At 36.4% G+C, this 18398-nt stretch overlaps 1 protein-coding gene across 1 annotated transcript; it reads right to left on the reverse strand.

Moving 5' to 3' along the window:
• Nucleotides 1–426: 426 nt before the first annotated feature.
• On the reverse strand, nt 427–15356 carry LOC107555768 (estrogen receptor-like). The gene is given in 9 exon segments (XM_016238666.1): nt 427–689; nt 691–913; nt 1032–1215; nt 2627–2760; nt 3771–3909; nt 5201–5536; nt 8497–8613; nt 12812–13035; nt 14814–15356. Coding segments are annotated over 9 exon segments (1941 nt in total). The 5' UTR covers nt 15275–15356; the 3' UTR covers nt 427–566.
• Nucleotides 15357–18398: the final 3042 nt, after the last annotated feature.

Genomic DNA, 18398 nt, shown 5'->3' on the forward strand with positions numbered 1-18398 from the left:
TAGTAACATGAAAAATGTGTAACACGGATGCTGCAATATGAAGTTCTTCGGTTCTTCTACATTTAAGGTAACATACCCCTACAGTAACTTAATAATCCTTGGTAACTAAAGCTTAAACTTTAGCTACCAAGGATTATTAAGTTACTGTACTAAAAACAGGTGACGTTATATTGACATTTCACTGTCAAATCTGTGCTGTCAGTCAGAAATGCTACTTTATGATGTACAGTACTTCACAAGCCACCTGCTCTTGATTGTTTTTTTCTTTTCCTTTTTAATTTTTTGGTTTGTTTGTTTAGCTTAAGTAAGTTTGTGATGTCATAGCTGTCGCTCCATTGGTCATTAAAAGAAAAGAAGAAGAATAATTAGCAGCTTCTACATAAATCTGTCTCTCAGCGTGCCACAAAAGCCCTTTTTTTTCTTCTTTTTTTTTTTTTTTTTTTAACAAGTATGACACTTTTTCAAAATGTCTTTCAAAACTAATGAATCAAGTGACCACAGATGTATAGTGTTTGGGAGCCTTGTTCTTAACCTGTCCATTTCAACAGATATGTTTTTACATTTTTCTAGATGGGTCTTTCAGAATCTAAAGTGGACTTTGATAAGGCACAAGGAGAGACAGCACTGACTGCTTCAGTCTTCACATTCTTCAGTTTTTGGATTGTACACAGCTCAGGGGTCTGGACTCTGGTTGTGAAAGGCAGTGTTGGGCAGCATGGCTCTAGGACCTCTGGAGAGGCTGCTGCTGCTGGTTGTGAGTGTAGATGGGGGGTCTTTCTCACTCTGTGCCCACAGTCGCTGCACCTTTCCTGAAGAATGGAATCGCTGAGCGTCTAGCATCTCCAACAAAAGGTCATACAGCGGGACTCGATTCTTACATTTCATTCGGTATAAGTGCTCCATTCCTCTGTTGCTTTCAAAAAAAAGAAAGCAGATATAATGTGCATAACTGTAATATAAGCAGTCTTTTTGTTTTGAATGGTAGTGTGTATGAAATGATGTTTGTGTTAATCATCTTATTTGCTCTTTACCTCATGTGTCTGATGTTTGAGAGCAGCAGCAGGAGCTGGGCCTGACGGCGGGACTGCAGCTGCAGCGAGGCACACGATTTACTGATGCAGTAAATGAGGGCATCAGTGATGTTGTCCAGCATGCACTGCACCATGAAGCTGTCCCTCAAGGGCTCCACTGGACTGGAGCAGAATGAAAATGCACCTGACCAGACAGAAAAGATAAGCAATAACCATTAAAGCGTTTATTATATTAACTGACACCTAAGACATGTTTAGGGTTGTTACACCTAGGTCATGTTAAAGACACTTCTAATGATACGAAAGATTTCTATTTCAAATAAATGCTGTTTTGTTTTTTTACACTTCCATCAAAGAATCCTGGATCAAATTTTCCACAAAAATATTTACTATGTATACAGAAAATGTATTTTAAATTGTAATAATATTTCACAATATTACTGTTTTTACTGTATTTTTGATCAAATAAATGCAGCCTTGCTGAGCATAAGAGACTTCCTTCAAAAACATTTTTAAAAAATCATACAGACCCCAAGCTTTTGAACAGAAGTGTAATTCTGAAGTGGTTTATTTTGTGGTAAATACTGTCTAATTGTTCATTAAATGTTTTAATTACATACAACAAAAAGCTAAAAAATGAAATACCTTTTTGTGTGTTTTTTACAGTGTATTCTACTGGCTTAGCATAGCTCTGCTAAGTTTTTGATCACATATTGAAGGTTGATCCTACATGACTGACCAGTCAGAATCAAATAATAATAATAATCTTTATTTTTCTATAGCGCCTTTAAATGTTACTTCTCAAACCGCTTAACATAACAAATAAAACATCAAAATACACCATATAAGAATGTATAAAAATAAGCAAAAAACACATTTAAACCACATTATATAAAAATGTAAGTAATAGCTACACTAAAGAAATAAGTTTTAAGGCGAGATTTTAAAATGTTAAGAGAATTTGCCTGCCTTATTTCAGTAGGAAGAGAATTCCATAGTTTTGGAGCTAGAGAAGAAAAAGCCTTATTCCCCATCGATCTTAGGCGGGTAGACGGAACAATTAACAATCCAGTATCAGAAGAACGATTGGGGTATATGGAGTTAAAAGCTCTGACAGATATTGCGGTGTCAAACCAAGCAGAGCCTTGTAAGTGAGCATCAGAAACTTAAAATCAACCCTAAACCTAACAGGAAGCCAATGCAAAGACTCCAAGATAGGAGTGACATGATCTCTTATCCTTGTTTTAGATAGGATTCTGGCAGCAGAGTTTTGCATGACCTGTAATTTGTTTTGGGTAGCTTTTGATACCCCGGCCAACAGAGCATTGCAATAGTCAATTCAAGAGAAAACAAAGGTGTTAATCAACTTCTCAGCAACAGGGAAAGACAACATTGGACGTAATCTGGCGATATTTCTAAGATGAAAGAAAGATGTTTAAACAGTATTCAGAACATGAGGCCATGTGTAATGGAATTAATTATTCCAGGGAGCATTTAATAATATAATATATGCCACTGGAAGCTCCAAAGTGTATTTTATTTCCAAAGTACCCAAATCGCCAAGTTCATTCACTCTCTGTGACTTGCAGACTCACCAGAATTGAGAAGTATGATGGCTTTGAGACATACGAATTCCTCCAGCTTGAGTTTGAGACTACGGAAGCGAGCCACAGTTGCCAAGAGCATGTCGAAAATCTCAGCCATCCCCTCGACACATTCTCCTTCACTCCTGTAAAGAGGTAGACCTGCACTTTATCCGTGCTGGGAGATTGTTTGTACCATTTACTGTGACATGTGCCTTAAAACAGCTCTGTTTCCCCCCCACCTCCTCTAGTGACGCTGTAAACATTGCATATGCTGTTTACTGTTTACTTAAAGACTGGACCTCTAATGGACTCTGTAAACTCTCATTTGTCTTTCATCAGTTCTTATCCTATCTTAGCAGTGTCCTTGCTTTGTCTGATTCAGCCATATTATCTTTTCAGTCCCATCCAAATTTTTACTCACTCTTTCTCCTTCGTCCTCCAGGATGCTTTATTAAACCACCAAGCTCACGACTCTTTACTTTTTACAGATGCTGGTTTTGATTAGATTCGTATTGCCTTTAGTCAGTGATGACGCTGTTCTTCAGAAGCCCTTTAAAGAGCCTGTTCCCAACCGGGTCCTAATTACTATCTACTTGTGACATGGTCTTCTGAAGAGGAGCACTAGGCACTCAGATAAACAGTTCACATCCTTTTTAACAATCTAGTTTTCGTTTCATAATCATTCAATCTCATTTTATTAGGCCCGGCCCTCTGCTGGGCCAGATCCCGTCTGCAAGGGGACAAAACCACATGCAACTCAATGTTCTTTATGAAATTGAGGCAAAAAATAAGCACATGCAGAGGTAATGCATCAGGTCAGTATGACATCTCGAAAAGCCCACAATCACCCTCACAGCATCAGTATCAAGTAAGATTGCCTGAGACTAAAATAAAGTCGGGAGTTTCATTAAAGTATAACAGGTGTCCCCGCAGGTTTCTGTCACGGCATGTTAGTGCTTTTCCATTATTCCTAACAGTCAAGCGAGGCTAAATGTAATCAAAACAATTTAATGTGTTAAATTGTGTCATTAAATTGGATTCGAGTTTTATTATAGCCTCACTAAACGAGTTGTTCCAATATGGATGTATACCAAAAAAGTGGAAATACTTATTTTACAGTGGCCTACAAGAGGAGGTGCCGAACATCCAGTACCTATCCAGGATGAGATCCTGAGCAAAGATGAGTTTTCCAGGTGAATGAATAGACCTCCATATGAGGCCGATCATCAACACCTCCAGCCAAGAGCTCTCCAACAACTGAACCTGATCGTGCAGAGAGAGATCCTGGAAGCCTGGAGAGAACAGAGACCTCATGCTTCATACACTACTGTTCACTAATTTGGGGTCAGTCAAATTTTGTCTTTAGAAGAAATTATTACATTTAGTCAGCAAGGATGCATTAAAGTGCTCAGAAGTGACAGTAAAGGCATTTATAATGTTAATTTTAATTAAAGGGTAATAAGAAATGTTCTTGAGCATCAAATCAGCATTTGGAATAATTTCTGAATGATCGTGTGACATTGAAGACTGGAGTAAAGGCTTTAAGTAGAGTTAACAGTTATTTTAAGTTAACTGTAATATTTCACAAAATTACTGTTCTTACTGTAGTCCAATCAAATAAATGCAGCCATCATAAGAGACTTTGAAAAACATTTTTCTTTAAATCCAACAGCCCCAAGTTTTTAAATAGTAGGGTATGTTGTGTAGCAAGAACAATAACACGGTAAAATAGACTTTTACTTTTTCTGAATAAAATAACAGTGGCGCATCTGCAAAATGATTCTGTGTTCTGGCCAGCTGTTCTGTGGTTATTGCTGCTGTAATAGGGGTGGTTGCTAGGCAGTCACTTAATTGGCTCTATGACATTCTGGTCCCTAGATATGGTTTAGGACACTCAAGATTTTTCACCTATCATCACTTTGGAAAGTAACAGCATACCTCTTCTCATCAAGCTGCATGATTTGAGGTATCATTCAAGTCTGTAGCACAAGGATGGGTTGCAAATCACATTTAATACTAGTACTATTAGTAAAATGATTCACCACTTCAGCATATTTCATGCCTATAATTGAAATGATCTTCCTCTATGATGTATAAGAGGGTTAGAAGAGTGATGATTACCACCTTCCAGTAAATAATTATGGAACCTGAAATTTTTAGGGGTGTAACCCACATATAACAACATTTAAGTTTTATCCACTGTATCTCATGAGTTAAATTGTTTCCTTCTCCGTGGAGGGTTAACTAAGACATCTGAACATCAGATATTGTATAATGGCTCCCTTAAAACTCCCAGCAGGTCTTTTAATGTGTGCAAACTCAGCTGGAGGCCAAATCAAGCTGAGGCGCAGCACAGATCATTGTAATAACACCTATCTTCTTTACCTTCGCGCCTGTGACCTTGTCGTCATTTGAATCTCTGCCACCTGTGCTGACAAAACCTGCTGCCATGGTTACAAGAACTGGCAAGGCTGTCACCAGGGATTCTGTTCCTAGAAGTGCTTCCTTCTGATTTAAAACCCCCTTCCTTGATGTTGCACTCTCAGTTAAAGCAACTTTAATTGATCTTTGAAAGGGTTTTACCTGGGACTTTCTTAGCCCAGGCGATCATGTGGACGAGTTCTTTGTCAGCCATGTTTGTGAGCAGGGACATCATGGTGATCTCGGTGTATGGGCGGCTGTGTTTCTGTCGTGAGCAGACGGCCGGCGGCTCTGCCCCCAGAAGCAACACCAGCAGCTGGTCAGGAGGCATGCATAAAGCGCTGACCACACCACCGCTGCTCTTCCTCCTGTCCTGCAGAGGAGCTGTTCTCAGACCGGTGCAGCTAGACTGCTCACTGTAGCTCTTGACACGATCTTCATTACCGCTCCTCCTCCTATCACGCCTGATAGCGCGGCCTCCGCGGTCCTTACGATTACCTGCAATGGAAAACATGTAGGTTATTATTAATTTTACTATATCCTATTTTCAAACTATTTGACAACAGAGACAAATTAAAGACTGCAGTACATGTGAACACCCTAGTATATTTAAAATATATTTTATTTCATATTAAGTATAGATCAAATCTATTAACATATTTACTGACAAATCACTTGAGACTTACGGATTAAAAATTATAATTACATTTTATTTGGGAGTACTACTTGTGCACAATGCATATTTCTTAATATTAAGCCTAAAATGTGTTTTAATGTCACTATTGATGAGGATTGTATGATCTTCAGTATATCTTTAGTTGGACTTCAGCACTACTTTCACACAAGTAACCCTCTGGTATTGGTCATTTGGGAGTCACACTTGTGTTGTTGGCCGGTCAAAACAGACCATAATCGTGTACTCATTTTATTTCATTTCAATAATGTTTTTTTCTTTAATATTTTGCATTTTGATTGCATTTCATGTTACTAATTAATATTAATATCTAAATTATGGACTATTTTCTGTATAAAATGTAAAACAAATTATTAAAAAATATGTACATAATTTTTTAATTTATGCAATATTTAAGTTAAAAATAGAGCAAAAGTATTTAAAATGCATTGAATTGAGGCAGATTTGTTCCACCTTGTGGAAAAAAAATGAAAATCACCTGTAATACCACCTGTTATAGCCATATAGTGCTGTGTATTCCTTATTTACTGAGCAGTGTTTTCAGGCACAATTTTGTCACTCCTTCATTGCTGTGCTCTTTTTTTCTGCATTGTGGCTGATTTGTAGATTGTACACACAAAAACATCTTTGTATTTTCATATTTTTCCCATTCATTTCCTATGGCGGTAATTTTTGAACGCGAAAAACACAAGTGTGACTATTATTATAATGACCATTTAGCTTTTTGCGAATCAAGGGGGGGTGGGGGCTCACATAGCGACTGCCATAAAAGTCACAAAGTTTCGTACCATTCCAATGAATAGTGATTTTTACAATTTTCTAACTTTTTTTTTCAACACCAGAGGGTTAAGTGCATCAAGTACAAAATTAGTTGTTCCAATTTAGCAGACTTAAAGTATAGCCTACCAGTTTGAATTAGTCAGATTCAAACCAGTCAGATTTTTTAAGTATTTGTTTTCAGTGTGAATTATTTCCATATTTCAAACTATGTTTGATTTTTCTTCTTTGTTTTTCAGTGTGAATTATCCCTAAACAATTAACATGGAAAAGTATACTTTAAATTTCAAGTTTATTTATCATATGTACAATGTCAGTGACAATTTGCACATTGAAATACTTAGGTTGAGGCTCAGGCATTTTACATTAGTGCAATATAATAATAAAAAAAAAGTGTAGTATGTTTTTAAAGTGCATATGCTCTTTGTAAAGGAAAATAATCATCATGAGGTATACGTGTAGTGTATACATATTTGTGAGTGTGAGTGAGCATTACAGAGTGTTTAGAGTTCTGATGGCCTGTAGGTAGAAGCAAATTACAAAATTGTATTTAATATTTTGCATAATTATAAATAGTAAAATATATAACACATAATTTAATATGTTAAATATAAATTAAATGTTTATTTAATTTCTATCTCTTTCTCTCACATACACACACACACACACACACACATATGACCCCTTTAAGAAATTAAAGGGGTCATATGATGCTATTTCAATTTTTCCTTTCTCTTTGAAGTGTTACAAGCTCTTGGTGCATAAAGAAGATCTGTAAAGTTGCAAAGACTAAAGTCTCAAATCCAAAGAGATATTCTTTATAAAAGTTAAGAGTCAGCCACGCCTACCTAAAACGGCTCGTTCTAACACTCCCCCACATATCTACCGCACTATGTGGGAAGATTTGCATAACACCACCCAAATGTTCACGCAAAGAAAGAAGGCGTAACTTTTATTCTCGCTGTAGTATTGTTGTTGCCGCCACCATGTCGTGAAGGCGCTGTGTGATTTGTTGTGAAAGCGAAACTACTTTGTTTGGCCTTCCAAAAGAGGACGATATGGCTTTGTCATGCCTGGAGCTGATCCGTGCTGGTTGCTGAGGAAATACTGCAACTTTGCGGTTTGCACTGTGGATTGCCGGATCGGCTTTCACCGTAGACGAAGCGGAGTCCAGCCCGGGATCGTCACGTGTGGTTGCCGCAAGCCCTCCAGACGCTCCTTCGTCAAATCCGCCACCTCTGCTCACTCAGCCTGCCGGCCGTTCCTCACTTTTATTTCCGTCTCATGCTTGAGATATTCTGCCAATCACAACGTACTGGATAGCTGGCCAATCACAACACACCTCGCTTTTTCAGACCGATGAGCTTTGTAAAAATCGACGTGTTTCAGAAAGGCGGGGCATAGAGGAGGAACAATAATGTACAGAATGTGGAAAATAATGTGTTTTTTTTTACCTTAAACCGCATAAACACATTTCATTACACCAAATACACAAAATAATGTTCTTTTTAGCAGCATCATATGACCCCTTTAACAAACATTAACCAAGATGGAAAAGGTTTTATAAATAAAATAGTATATAATAAGTACATAAAGTAACCATTCACTTTTGTGGCCAATTCCAATTCTATTCAAATGTACACATATTTATTGTAAGGGAGTCCATTATTAAATTCAGAATGTTACCCAACCCTAGACAGAAGTAGGGGAAACTCTACTCTAGATGCTGCATTAAATGTGGGAGATCATGACAGATACATAAATTATGCATCTCAATAAATTAGAATGTCGTGGAAAAGTTCATTTATTTCAGTAATTCAACTCAAATTGTGAAACTCGTGTATTAAATAAATTCAATGCACACAGAATGAAGTAGTTTAAGTCTTTGGTTCTTTTAATTGTGATGATTTTGGCTCACATTTAACAAAAACCCACCAATTCACTAGATACATAAAGAGAGAGAAAGGAAGAGAAATCTTTTATGTACCTCCTTTCATCATGCCTACTTCATAACACTTGCGTAGTCTGCATGCCTGGCAGCTCTTCCTGCGGTTTCTGTCAATAGTGCACTGGTTGGTTGCCGGACAAACATAGTCATTGTGACCTAGAGGCAGAAAAATGAAGTAGAGCTTGTTTTTGATCATTGCTTTACCCTTGGATTCTTGCTTAAACAGTAAAGTACTTTTTTAAGATCAGCTTTCAGAGATGCTTTCCTTTTTTAACTTTATACTGTTCTGTCAGAAGCAACAAAGAGTGCAGTGCAGCGCATCAACGGCCTTGGATCTGGTTAAGCGCTGAGAGCAGGTACATGCTGTTCCAGCGCTCCAAATGAAATTTTAAATTAGATGATTGTGTCTCAGCCTGAAATGTCACAGACCTACACAAAAACACATACACACTGACATCCAACCCACTGTATAAAACCATGAACATAATCATAATGCCATATTCTACAACAGAGAATCCAAAACATATGAAAATTTGGATGTGAACAAGATAATGGTTGTAAACACATTTTGGGTTAATAAGCTATTTTGGGTGGCCAGCACAAATGACCTGGAAACTGTAGAGAGCAAATCACCACCGAGCCCTTTAGAAAGACTCGGGTTACTCCCTGAAACTATTGCTCAACAAAATCACTTTAACAATCGCAAATGCCTAAAACAGTATCCACCAAATGGCAGCTCACTCAGGGAAAATGTATATCAGGATTCAGCAATAAAAACATTCTGATGGGCAAGTTATTTTAATATGTTTTTATGTAGTTTGTATTATATTAATTATATGTGCAGTTTATACCATGTATATTTTAGATATATTTTACAGTGAAAGTGATTTTACATTAATTTAGCACTGGCTCCACAGGATTCTTTAAAGTAATTTTTTTATTTTAAAAATGTATTAAAGACTGTGAATATAGGGATCTGAATTGTAACTATTGTTTTATTGCTGGAATCGTATTATATTAAAACATCTGTATATAAGCAACTTAAATTATACATAAGCTACTTTTTTTTTATCCTTTATGAAACCCAAATCCAAAATGTATTTATTCGCTCTTCTCTCTGCCTTCCTATCCTGATGGTCTGTCTCTCCTAAACATCTTTGCTGTCTATAATTCCCCTCATACAGTGTCTTAAAACTCATTTGTCTGGTACACCCAGTAATTTTCCTCCAGTTTTCTACTCCGTTTTCCTCACCAGAATGGCAGTTAAAGTCATCAGCAGTTACCTGCCCCAGGAAAGAGCTCATCAGGAGCTTGCATGTCAAGGTCAAGCTCAAAACATCTACCCGGCCTCTCATTTCACCAAACCCACCCAGATCTGCACCCCCTTCCAACGCAATACAGAACTGCAAATAAGGTGCGAGCAGAAACATCTGTGTGCTTCCATTGTACATATCAGGCAGCCTCTCATCAGATCTAGCACATGGGAGACTTTGATTTTCACCTTTTTCTATCAGCTTTAAAAGGAAGGGCAGTAGGGAGCATGTAAGGATGATTATCTGTGGCATGCATTCACACATCTGAAATTGTATTTGGAAGCGTAAGGCCTTGACTTGAAAATGACTATTAGAAAATCAAGGAAAATCGAATTAGGCCTATTTTTCTTTTTGCCAGCAGTGAATTTCGAGGGGGGTCGGCGTTTCACTTCCAACTGGTTAGGTTTATTTGGAAATTAATGTGATTTCTATATTTTATCCATTCAAAAGACTATAAAAGCGATCCCAGTTCAGCATATAAATGTAGCGCTGTGTTTTGCAGTCTTTTGCCATAATACTTGCAGACTGCAGCCAATAGAAATGCTTCTCTATCATTGCGCGTGCTGCTCCTCACAGCACAGATCGTGAAAGCAGACTAAATTTTTGTCATTCATTGTAACAAACAAAGTGTAGAGACATGTAAATAATAGATTCAGTGTGCAGTGTAGAGAGCGTCATTCATTAAAATGGAAGTTTGTGAGATCGCGATGAACTAAGGAGGGTAACAGCTTTTAATGATTATAAAGAGAGTTTGCAAATGTGAAATTGAATTTATACAACAGTTTTATACATTTGTGATTTTATACAAAAGTTAATAGGCGTTAATTAAGTGACTTACATTTTAGGAACACTGTTATCTATTTTGCTCAACAAAAATATAGTTCAAAAACAGTCACAGCTGAGCCACTGCTAGGGACGGGCGTATCGATCCGAAGTATCGATATATCGATACTGATGCGAGTATCGAAAGTATTGATACTCAAACAATAAATATCGATACTACGGTGTGTTTTATTTACTAGTGATTTTGTTTATTTAACAAAAAAATAATGCATTGAATTGGATGAAAAACCTATGTTAGTAAATAAATAGTTTGCATTTTATGCGTGCAACAGCCTGTCGCTGGCAGTCCCTTATGAAAATTAACTAATTAAATTAAATTAAATAATTTTACTAAAGCGACTGTAGTTCAACTATAGTATTTGTAGATTTGAATCATGTGTAAACAAAAAATATATTTGAACCATGTGTAAACAAAAATATAACCTAATAAGTTACAATTAATGCATATTGAATGTTAAAATGCGATTTAAACAAAGTTAAGTAGTTATCATTACCCATTTTACTCTTAGTAATTTAATAAATTTCATAATTTAAAAGTTTAGTTCAAAAGTATCGTATCGATATCGACGATACTGCCTTGAAAAATATCGGTATCGTATCGAAAACAAAATAAGTGGTATCGCCCATCCCTAGCCACTGCGAATCTACATATAGTCTTTGCCACAGCGCTGTATCGTTTATGAATGAATCTTTGTTTTTGAGCAAATCTAGTGAGTCAATGATTCAATGATCCATTTATAAAGACAGTCACTTGCTTTGTTCCTAAATGAATCAGCCATTTGAACGAATCGATTGAATGAATGATTCAGTGACAAAGACAGTGACTTGCTGCCACCTACTGGCGGTTTCAGTTTCATTTTTAAAGTATAAATTGAGTCATTTAATCATTTAAATTTCTATATTCAAAACTTTATATTTAAAACATTAATCTCATAACATTGTTATTATGAGATGCATTAATGCCACCTCTGAGTCTTGTCAAAAATTCTGTAAATATTCCTTAATGACACATTTGTGCTCTTCTGCGCCATGCAAAGATGAATTGTTGATTCTGATTTAATTTGACTGGTAACTTATTCTTCCTGATTGTATCTTATTATTTTAATTACATTTATTGTTTAATTAAAATTTTTAATAATAATTTATAAATCTAAAATTTTGGCACAAAAGATGACACATTTAATAAAGTTAGAAAAATGGCATTACAAAAGTAAAAACAAAAAAAACAAAAAAACTTTAAGTAGTCAAATGTCAATGGGAATGTTAATTTCTGTCATTGATCAGAAGGTGTCTGTTCCAAATTATTTTTTTTAAGTAAGAAAAGAAATGTAAGTGTAGAGCCCTTAAGAATGTAATATTAAAAACTAACTGCAAACGTTTTTGCAAAGTGTAAACTAAATCTACAAATCATGCAATATTGTACCAGTAAATAAGAAGTGTTTTAAGGCCTTAGCTAAACTGGCCAATTAGAGACACTAATCATTCTCATTTTTTTATTAAATCATTCTTTAATTTCACTAATCAGTCTTTTTTATTTTATTAAACACAAAGAGTCAATAAAGATGCTTACATTATAACCTGAAATTCACACACAACGTATCTTTAATTTGACCATAATTGCAGGTGCTTGTCTTAATATAGCCTACAAGAAGGTTTAGAGAAAATATTAAATAAGTTGTTAATAAATGTTATAGATTATAAAGTGTTTTATAATTAAATACATCTGAAAGGTCTTCTAAAATTACCATTATTACCTCGAATAGTTCCTCGAATTTGACTGACTGAGTGGTGATTTAAAAGCACTGAGGGGCTGTTTGCTTAACACAGAACGCGTTTTCCATTATTTTTCTACGTAAACATGCATGCGCTAGGCTAGACGTGTTTGCCCGTTGCACTCGAGTTTCTTTATTTTTCGTCTGTATTTTTATTTATTTATTTTGTGCATGATACGGCGTTCTAACAACGTGGCACTCAAGCTAAGCAATTCCCCACTCAAAAAAGTTTCTGTCTATGCATTCTTGGTAGATATTTTAGGGGACTCTTTCTTACATCGATACGCCAGTAGGTGGCGACAGTGGATTTCTTTTTAAGTGGTATTTAATAATATACTGAACCGATTCATTCGCAAACACTAAAACAAAACTTGTAGCAGAATCATTCATAGTCACGCTGATATTCAGAAAAGCAAGACTGGCTACCTTGAATGCTTCTCTTGAAGAAAGCTTTGCATCCCTCACAGGACCACACTCCATAATGATAGCCAGACGCATAGTCACTGCACACCGCACAGAAGCGTGTCTCCTTCTCGGAATCAAACCCTCCTGCGGCTCTTGATCCGGCGTACAACTCCTGTCTGTCAGTGGCACTGCACAGCTCCTCACACAAACCAACACCTGCCTGCTGAGAACACACAACACTGGGCCTACAGACAGAAAAGGGGAAAATGTCAAGATAGAGTGGATGATGATAGAAACCAGGATAACTCACCACAGCAGAGAAACTGGCTGATGGGTTGTCATTCACGCTTCCTGCAGCATAGCTATTTAAATTCTGGCCTATGTCTTCTTCTATCTTATTGTAGATATTAAAATCGATTCTATTTTATCTAAATACGTTAAAAATTAAACAATAAAATCTAAAATCAGTTAGGTTAAAAGTTGCAAGTGAATTTAGGCCACACAACATGATTTATTACATTTATTAGTGGTATTTAAGATGAACTTCAAATGAGCATATAAATGTTCAAATAAATGGCAGATATGGGAAATAATAATTAAAAAATAATCCCTAATATCGTCCGATAACCGATATGGTACCATAAAACTGTGCATTCCTATAAATAACTAAATATAAATTATAGACCATGTATATAAAATATCTTTAGATACAAATTTGTGATATCCATGGAGAATATGTACGTGACTGCAAAACGGGACAAGTGTGACCATCCCCATTTCCTTCTGACCTCTTGTTCTAGTGTTTGTAAATATTTTATCTTTAATTCTGATGTCCAACAGATTTATTGCATAACCTCAAAAATGAACTGCAGTGCTGTCCAATGTCATCAGATGACAACTGGGGTCCCCAAGCAGTCTAAAGCAGTGGATGAATTAATATTCTCATCCGTCAGAAGTAAACAACTAATTTAAACATTAGGCTTTACTAATAATAGTTTAATAGTTTTTAAATAATAGTTTTTTTTTAATCCATTAACTGTACTAGATCTCCTTTCAGTTCTTCTGAAAGTAAAAAAAAAAAAAAAAAAGTACTCCCTGTGTGTTCAGACAGTACCACTGTTGTTTTCACTAATTGTACTTTCCTCAAGGTCTAGAGACAGAATTTGATCAGAAGCTCTGCAAATGTTAAAAATCCTAACCTTCTTCTTTCCAAGAAGTCAAGAAATTCTAATAATTAACAGCACAAACCTAGAACATAAAATAACAACAAATAAAACAAACCATAATTAGTCAGAGAGCACTCAACATGTCCTGCAGGGGGAAAAAAATGTGTAAACCACTGTAATATGAAGTAATACTCGTTCTTCAATTCAAAAAGAAAACAAATGCCATCATGACCATCTAGCATTAAATGTTGGTCATACACAACCCACAAATCTATAGCCATAACCCATTAGGCACATTAAAAAGATGTTTACTCAAGAAAAACAATATTAAAATATTGTAAAACTAAAAAAAAAACTAAAAAGTTTAGTTTAAATGTTCAAGTGTTGGCTAATAATGGTACTCAATTTATTACATCAATTAGTCATGGTTTGTTTCCAAATTAAACATGTTCACAAAATGTATAAGTGTACAATGTGCCAGAATTGTTTCACCAGGCTTTGTCTATGTAAGGTGTTGTTAGTAAAAATGAACCTTGGTAAGCAGGTATCCAAGCAAGATTTGAGTGCTAAACCAAATATTATGCCTTGATGAATCAGAAATCTGGTGTAAATGACCTCCAGAACCACCTCATCTGATTAACTGGACACCTGGCAATATTTTCATGTCTGTTTTATAATCTTAAACATCTTACATAGTTTTCCCCCTAATATATATATCCAATATATCTCTTAAAGTTGTGTATAATAAATTCATGAACTTGTAAATTGTTCATTCAAAACTTTTGTTTGAATTCTTCACCTACAAAAGTGTCCAAAACATGACCACAACCAAAGCTGGTATTTAAAGCTGAACTGACCTGTAGACGGTGCAAGGAGGGCTGTCCAGGTAGTAAGACACCTGGTGGGTCGAGTGTTGTCCCCCATGATGGTTCAGGTATAGGGACAACTGAGGGCCGGAGGGTGCAAACATAAGAGGGCTGCCGGATCCGGTGCCTAAGGTCTGCAGATGTTCTTCAGCAGGGGGCGCGTGGGGGTCCGGGGGAGCCGGGTAGTATCCAACCGAGGCAGGCTCGGCGGGTGACGAGGTGCCGTAGGTCTGTGTGGGGTTTGGGAACTCGTAGACTCCATCAAGATAGTTGACAGAGGAACTGATCCCCCCCGTGCTGTGCTCCTCCTTAGGGTACATGGGTGAGAGTTTGTGGGCAGTGGGTGGTGAGGAAAGTCCCTCCAGGTCTTCTCTCTCCGGGCTCGGGCTGGTCCTGCGTCGCTGCCTGGCACCAGCAGCCTCTCGGCTGGTCTGCCCTCCAGACATCACCATGGAAACACACACGCAGCCAGCATGACTTAAGGTACTATCTGTTCATAAGCAACCACCAAAAGACTGTTTTTGTCTTTTTTAAGCTAAGTCTTTTTTTTTACCTCCCACTGTCTTTCTCAAACTCTCTCCTCCTTGTTCTGTTTGCTTCCGCCCCGCTGTTCTGCCTACTCCTTCCTAAAAAATAAAAAATACCTTCCTCTTTCCTCCAGTCCGCCTTGAGCTGAAAGGACAAAGTGTGATGTTTTTCTAAGATACATATGTGAGGCTGCTTCTCCTTCTCTTTCTTTCTTAAAATACCCTTTTTTATATTTTCCATCTCTTTCTTTTTTTCAGTATCTAAAACTACTATTCTAACAAAAATTCCTTGTTGTAGCCTTAAATATTACACTTAAGGAAGGATAAAATACGAGCAACTGTACAAGATGTCAAGTCTGATGTGAGGTGCTTTTCTATTAAACAGGAAAGAGAGGACAGGAAACTCAACTGAAACTACTAATAATAGAAAGAAATGCTTGATTAGGCTATAAACCACTAGAGCAATAGACATGGAAAATTGTTTCTTGTGGAAACTAAAAAGACTATAATCAGTTATTAAGTAGTCCTTACCAAAATTCAAACCAGTCCTCTGATTAATAAGTTTAGCCCCATCACAAGTAGCCTGGGTGCATCCCCTCGCTGATGTATCTCTGACTTCCTGTGTCCTTCTTGCTTTCACTGTCTGTGGTTCTGACAAAAAAAGAGGAGGTAAACAAATTAAAGACAGCCAGGTCGATACTGGCGGTCACTCTTCAGAGCAGGTCATGGCAACCAGGTAAACAAGAGATAGGAGGTAGAAAACCTTTGGATTTTACAGGTGATGTGTTTTAAAACCACTTTACATGCTGTCCCCATCGGAAATTATACTTCAGAGAATTGATTACACTTGTTGAAAGATTTTTGCAAAAGGTTAAATAAGGGAATGAAATATTGTTCAGCTCACAAGGGACAAACAATTCTGTTTGATCCTAATAATTTCTCTGTACTGGCAGCTATTTAAAGCTGAAATGGAAAGTGTGTAGGTGTCGGTGCTCTTTATTAAATGCTGCGTTGGAAGCTTGAGTAATTGAGTTTTGATTTCCTTTTTAAAAAGGAACATTATTAGCATTTTTTACTGACTTAGTAATTCTGTCTAACTGCATGTGTGCTAAAATATACACTAATACATAAATTCTTTTAACTCAGAAAGGATGCATAAATTGTTCCGTAATGTTACAAAGATTTCTATTTCAAAAAAAGTTTCTTCATTTAAACTTCAACCATAAGTTTAAACATAAAGAACCCTGGGGAAAAGTAGCAATGTTTCTACCAAATTATGAAGCAGCACAACTGTTTTCAACATCACCAAATCAGCATATTAGAATGATTTCTGAAGGGCCATGTGACACTGAGACTGGAGTAATGATGCTGAAAATTCAGATTTGCCATCACAGGAAATTACAGTTTAAAGGTTTTAAAATAAAATAAAAAATATTTTAAATTGTAAAAATATCTGACAATATTACACTCTTACTGTAGCCTGTTTTTGATCAAATAAATCCAGCCTTTGTGGGAAGAGAGAATTCTTTAAAAAACATTTAAAAAATCTTACTGAATCTTACAAATTTAGGACAATCCCAAGTAGTGGATATATATTTTTTTATAATAATTTGTTGTTCTAATTAAAATATATGCAGCACTGTCTTCAAACAAAATGGCTGCTAATGCATTAAATTAAAACATGCTGATTATTAGCTATCTACTTTTACAAAAATAGAGCTGATAATTAAAGAAACTGTATTGATAACATTTTATGTGATGCAGTGTGTATGATGTATGCTAAATGAACGCGTCTCAATCTGCTGCCCGCAGGTTTCTGATAAAAACGCACTAAATAAAAAACAAGGCCAGCTGAAATCGTTAAGTCTACTTTTGAGCTTAGCTCTTGCTGTAAGAGAACTAGAACAGTTCAAAGACCAAACCCATGGCCTTGATTTTCAGGAAAACCAGCATGTACACAGTCCTCCACTGACCCCTAAACACAAAAAGATAGCGTTCACGTGATTATTACGTAACATCAATTCTTTGTGAGTTTTTTCTTTTTTGACTCATTTCTTTGCTCTGTAGAATGGAGGCAAGGCTCCTTGGATTCCCAGGAAGCATCCACACACACACACACACACACACACACACACACAAATTGCGCTCTCAAAGGATAGGTCAACAAGCAGCATGAGCCCACACCAGGAACACTTCTGCCAGCGTATGAGAGAGTAAAATGGGTAATGATAAGTATTTTGTTTAAAACGCATTTTAACATTCAATACGCCTTAATTGCAGCTTATTAGGTTATATTTTTGTTTACACATAGTTCAAATACGTTTTTTGTTTACACATGATTCAAATCTACAAATGCTACAGTTGAACTATGGTCACTTTAGTAAAACCATGGTTCATTTTCATTAGGGACTGCCAGTGACAGGCTGTTGCATGCATGAAATGCAACATTTTTATTCTGACAGTGTATGATTTCTATTAACATTACAGAATAGAACATGATCAATATTATCTTTCAACGTTCAATTTAAATAACTGTAATTACACAAACTATTAAGGCAACAATTTCAGTTTGTTTATTGTGAAATAACTCAAACACATATGTTTTTTTTTCTCTTTCCTCTGATAAGCTTTGTTCAGGGCTGCCGTTCCCAAAAGCTTTAATGCTTTCTTATGATACTTTTGGGAAACGCAGCCCTGTTTGAATGCACTGTCAGAAGTGAGTGAACGCTCTCTGTGATGGATTGGTTCTGTCTTGCAACATTTGCGTGTTCGTGATGAGCAGGAAAATAGTTATATCCTATACAATTACTTGCTAACAAAGGTTATTCGTCCAATTCAATGCATATTGTACGCATTCTTTTTTCAATTTTTTTTGTTGAATTAACAAAATCACTGGTAAATAAAACACACCTTAGTATCGATATTTTTTGTTTGATACTTTGGATCGATACGCCCATCCCTACCAGGAAGCATCCACACACACACACACACACACACACACACACACACACACACACACACACACAAATTGCGCTCAAAAAGGAGAGGT

The sequence above is a fragment of the Sinocyclocheilus grahami genome, unplaced genomic scaffold (genome assembly GCF_001515645.1).
Source record: "Sinocyclocheilus grahami isolate Dianchi unplaced genomic scaffold, SAMN03320097.WGS_v1.1 scaffold544.1, whole genome shotgun sequence".
Taxonomy (NCBI): domain Eukaryota; kingdom Metazoa; phylum Chordata; class Actinopteri; order Cypriniformes; family Cyprinidae; genus Sinocyclocheilus; species Sinocyclocheilus grahami.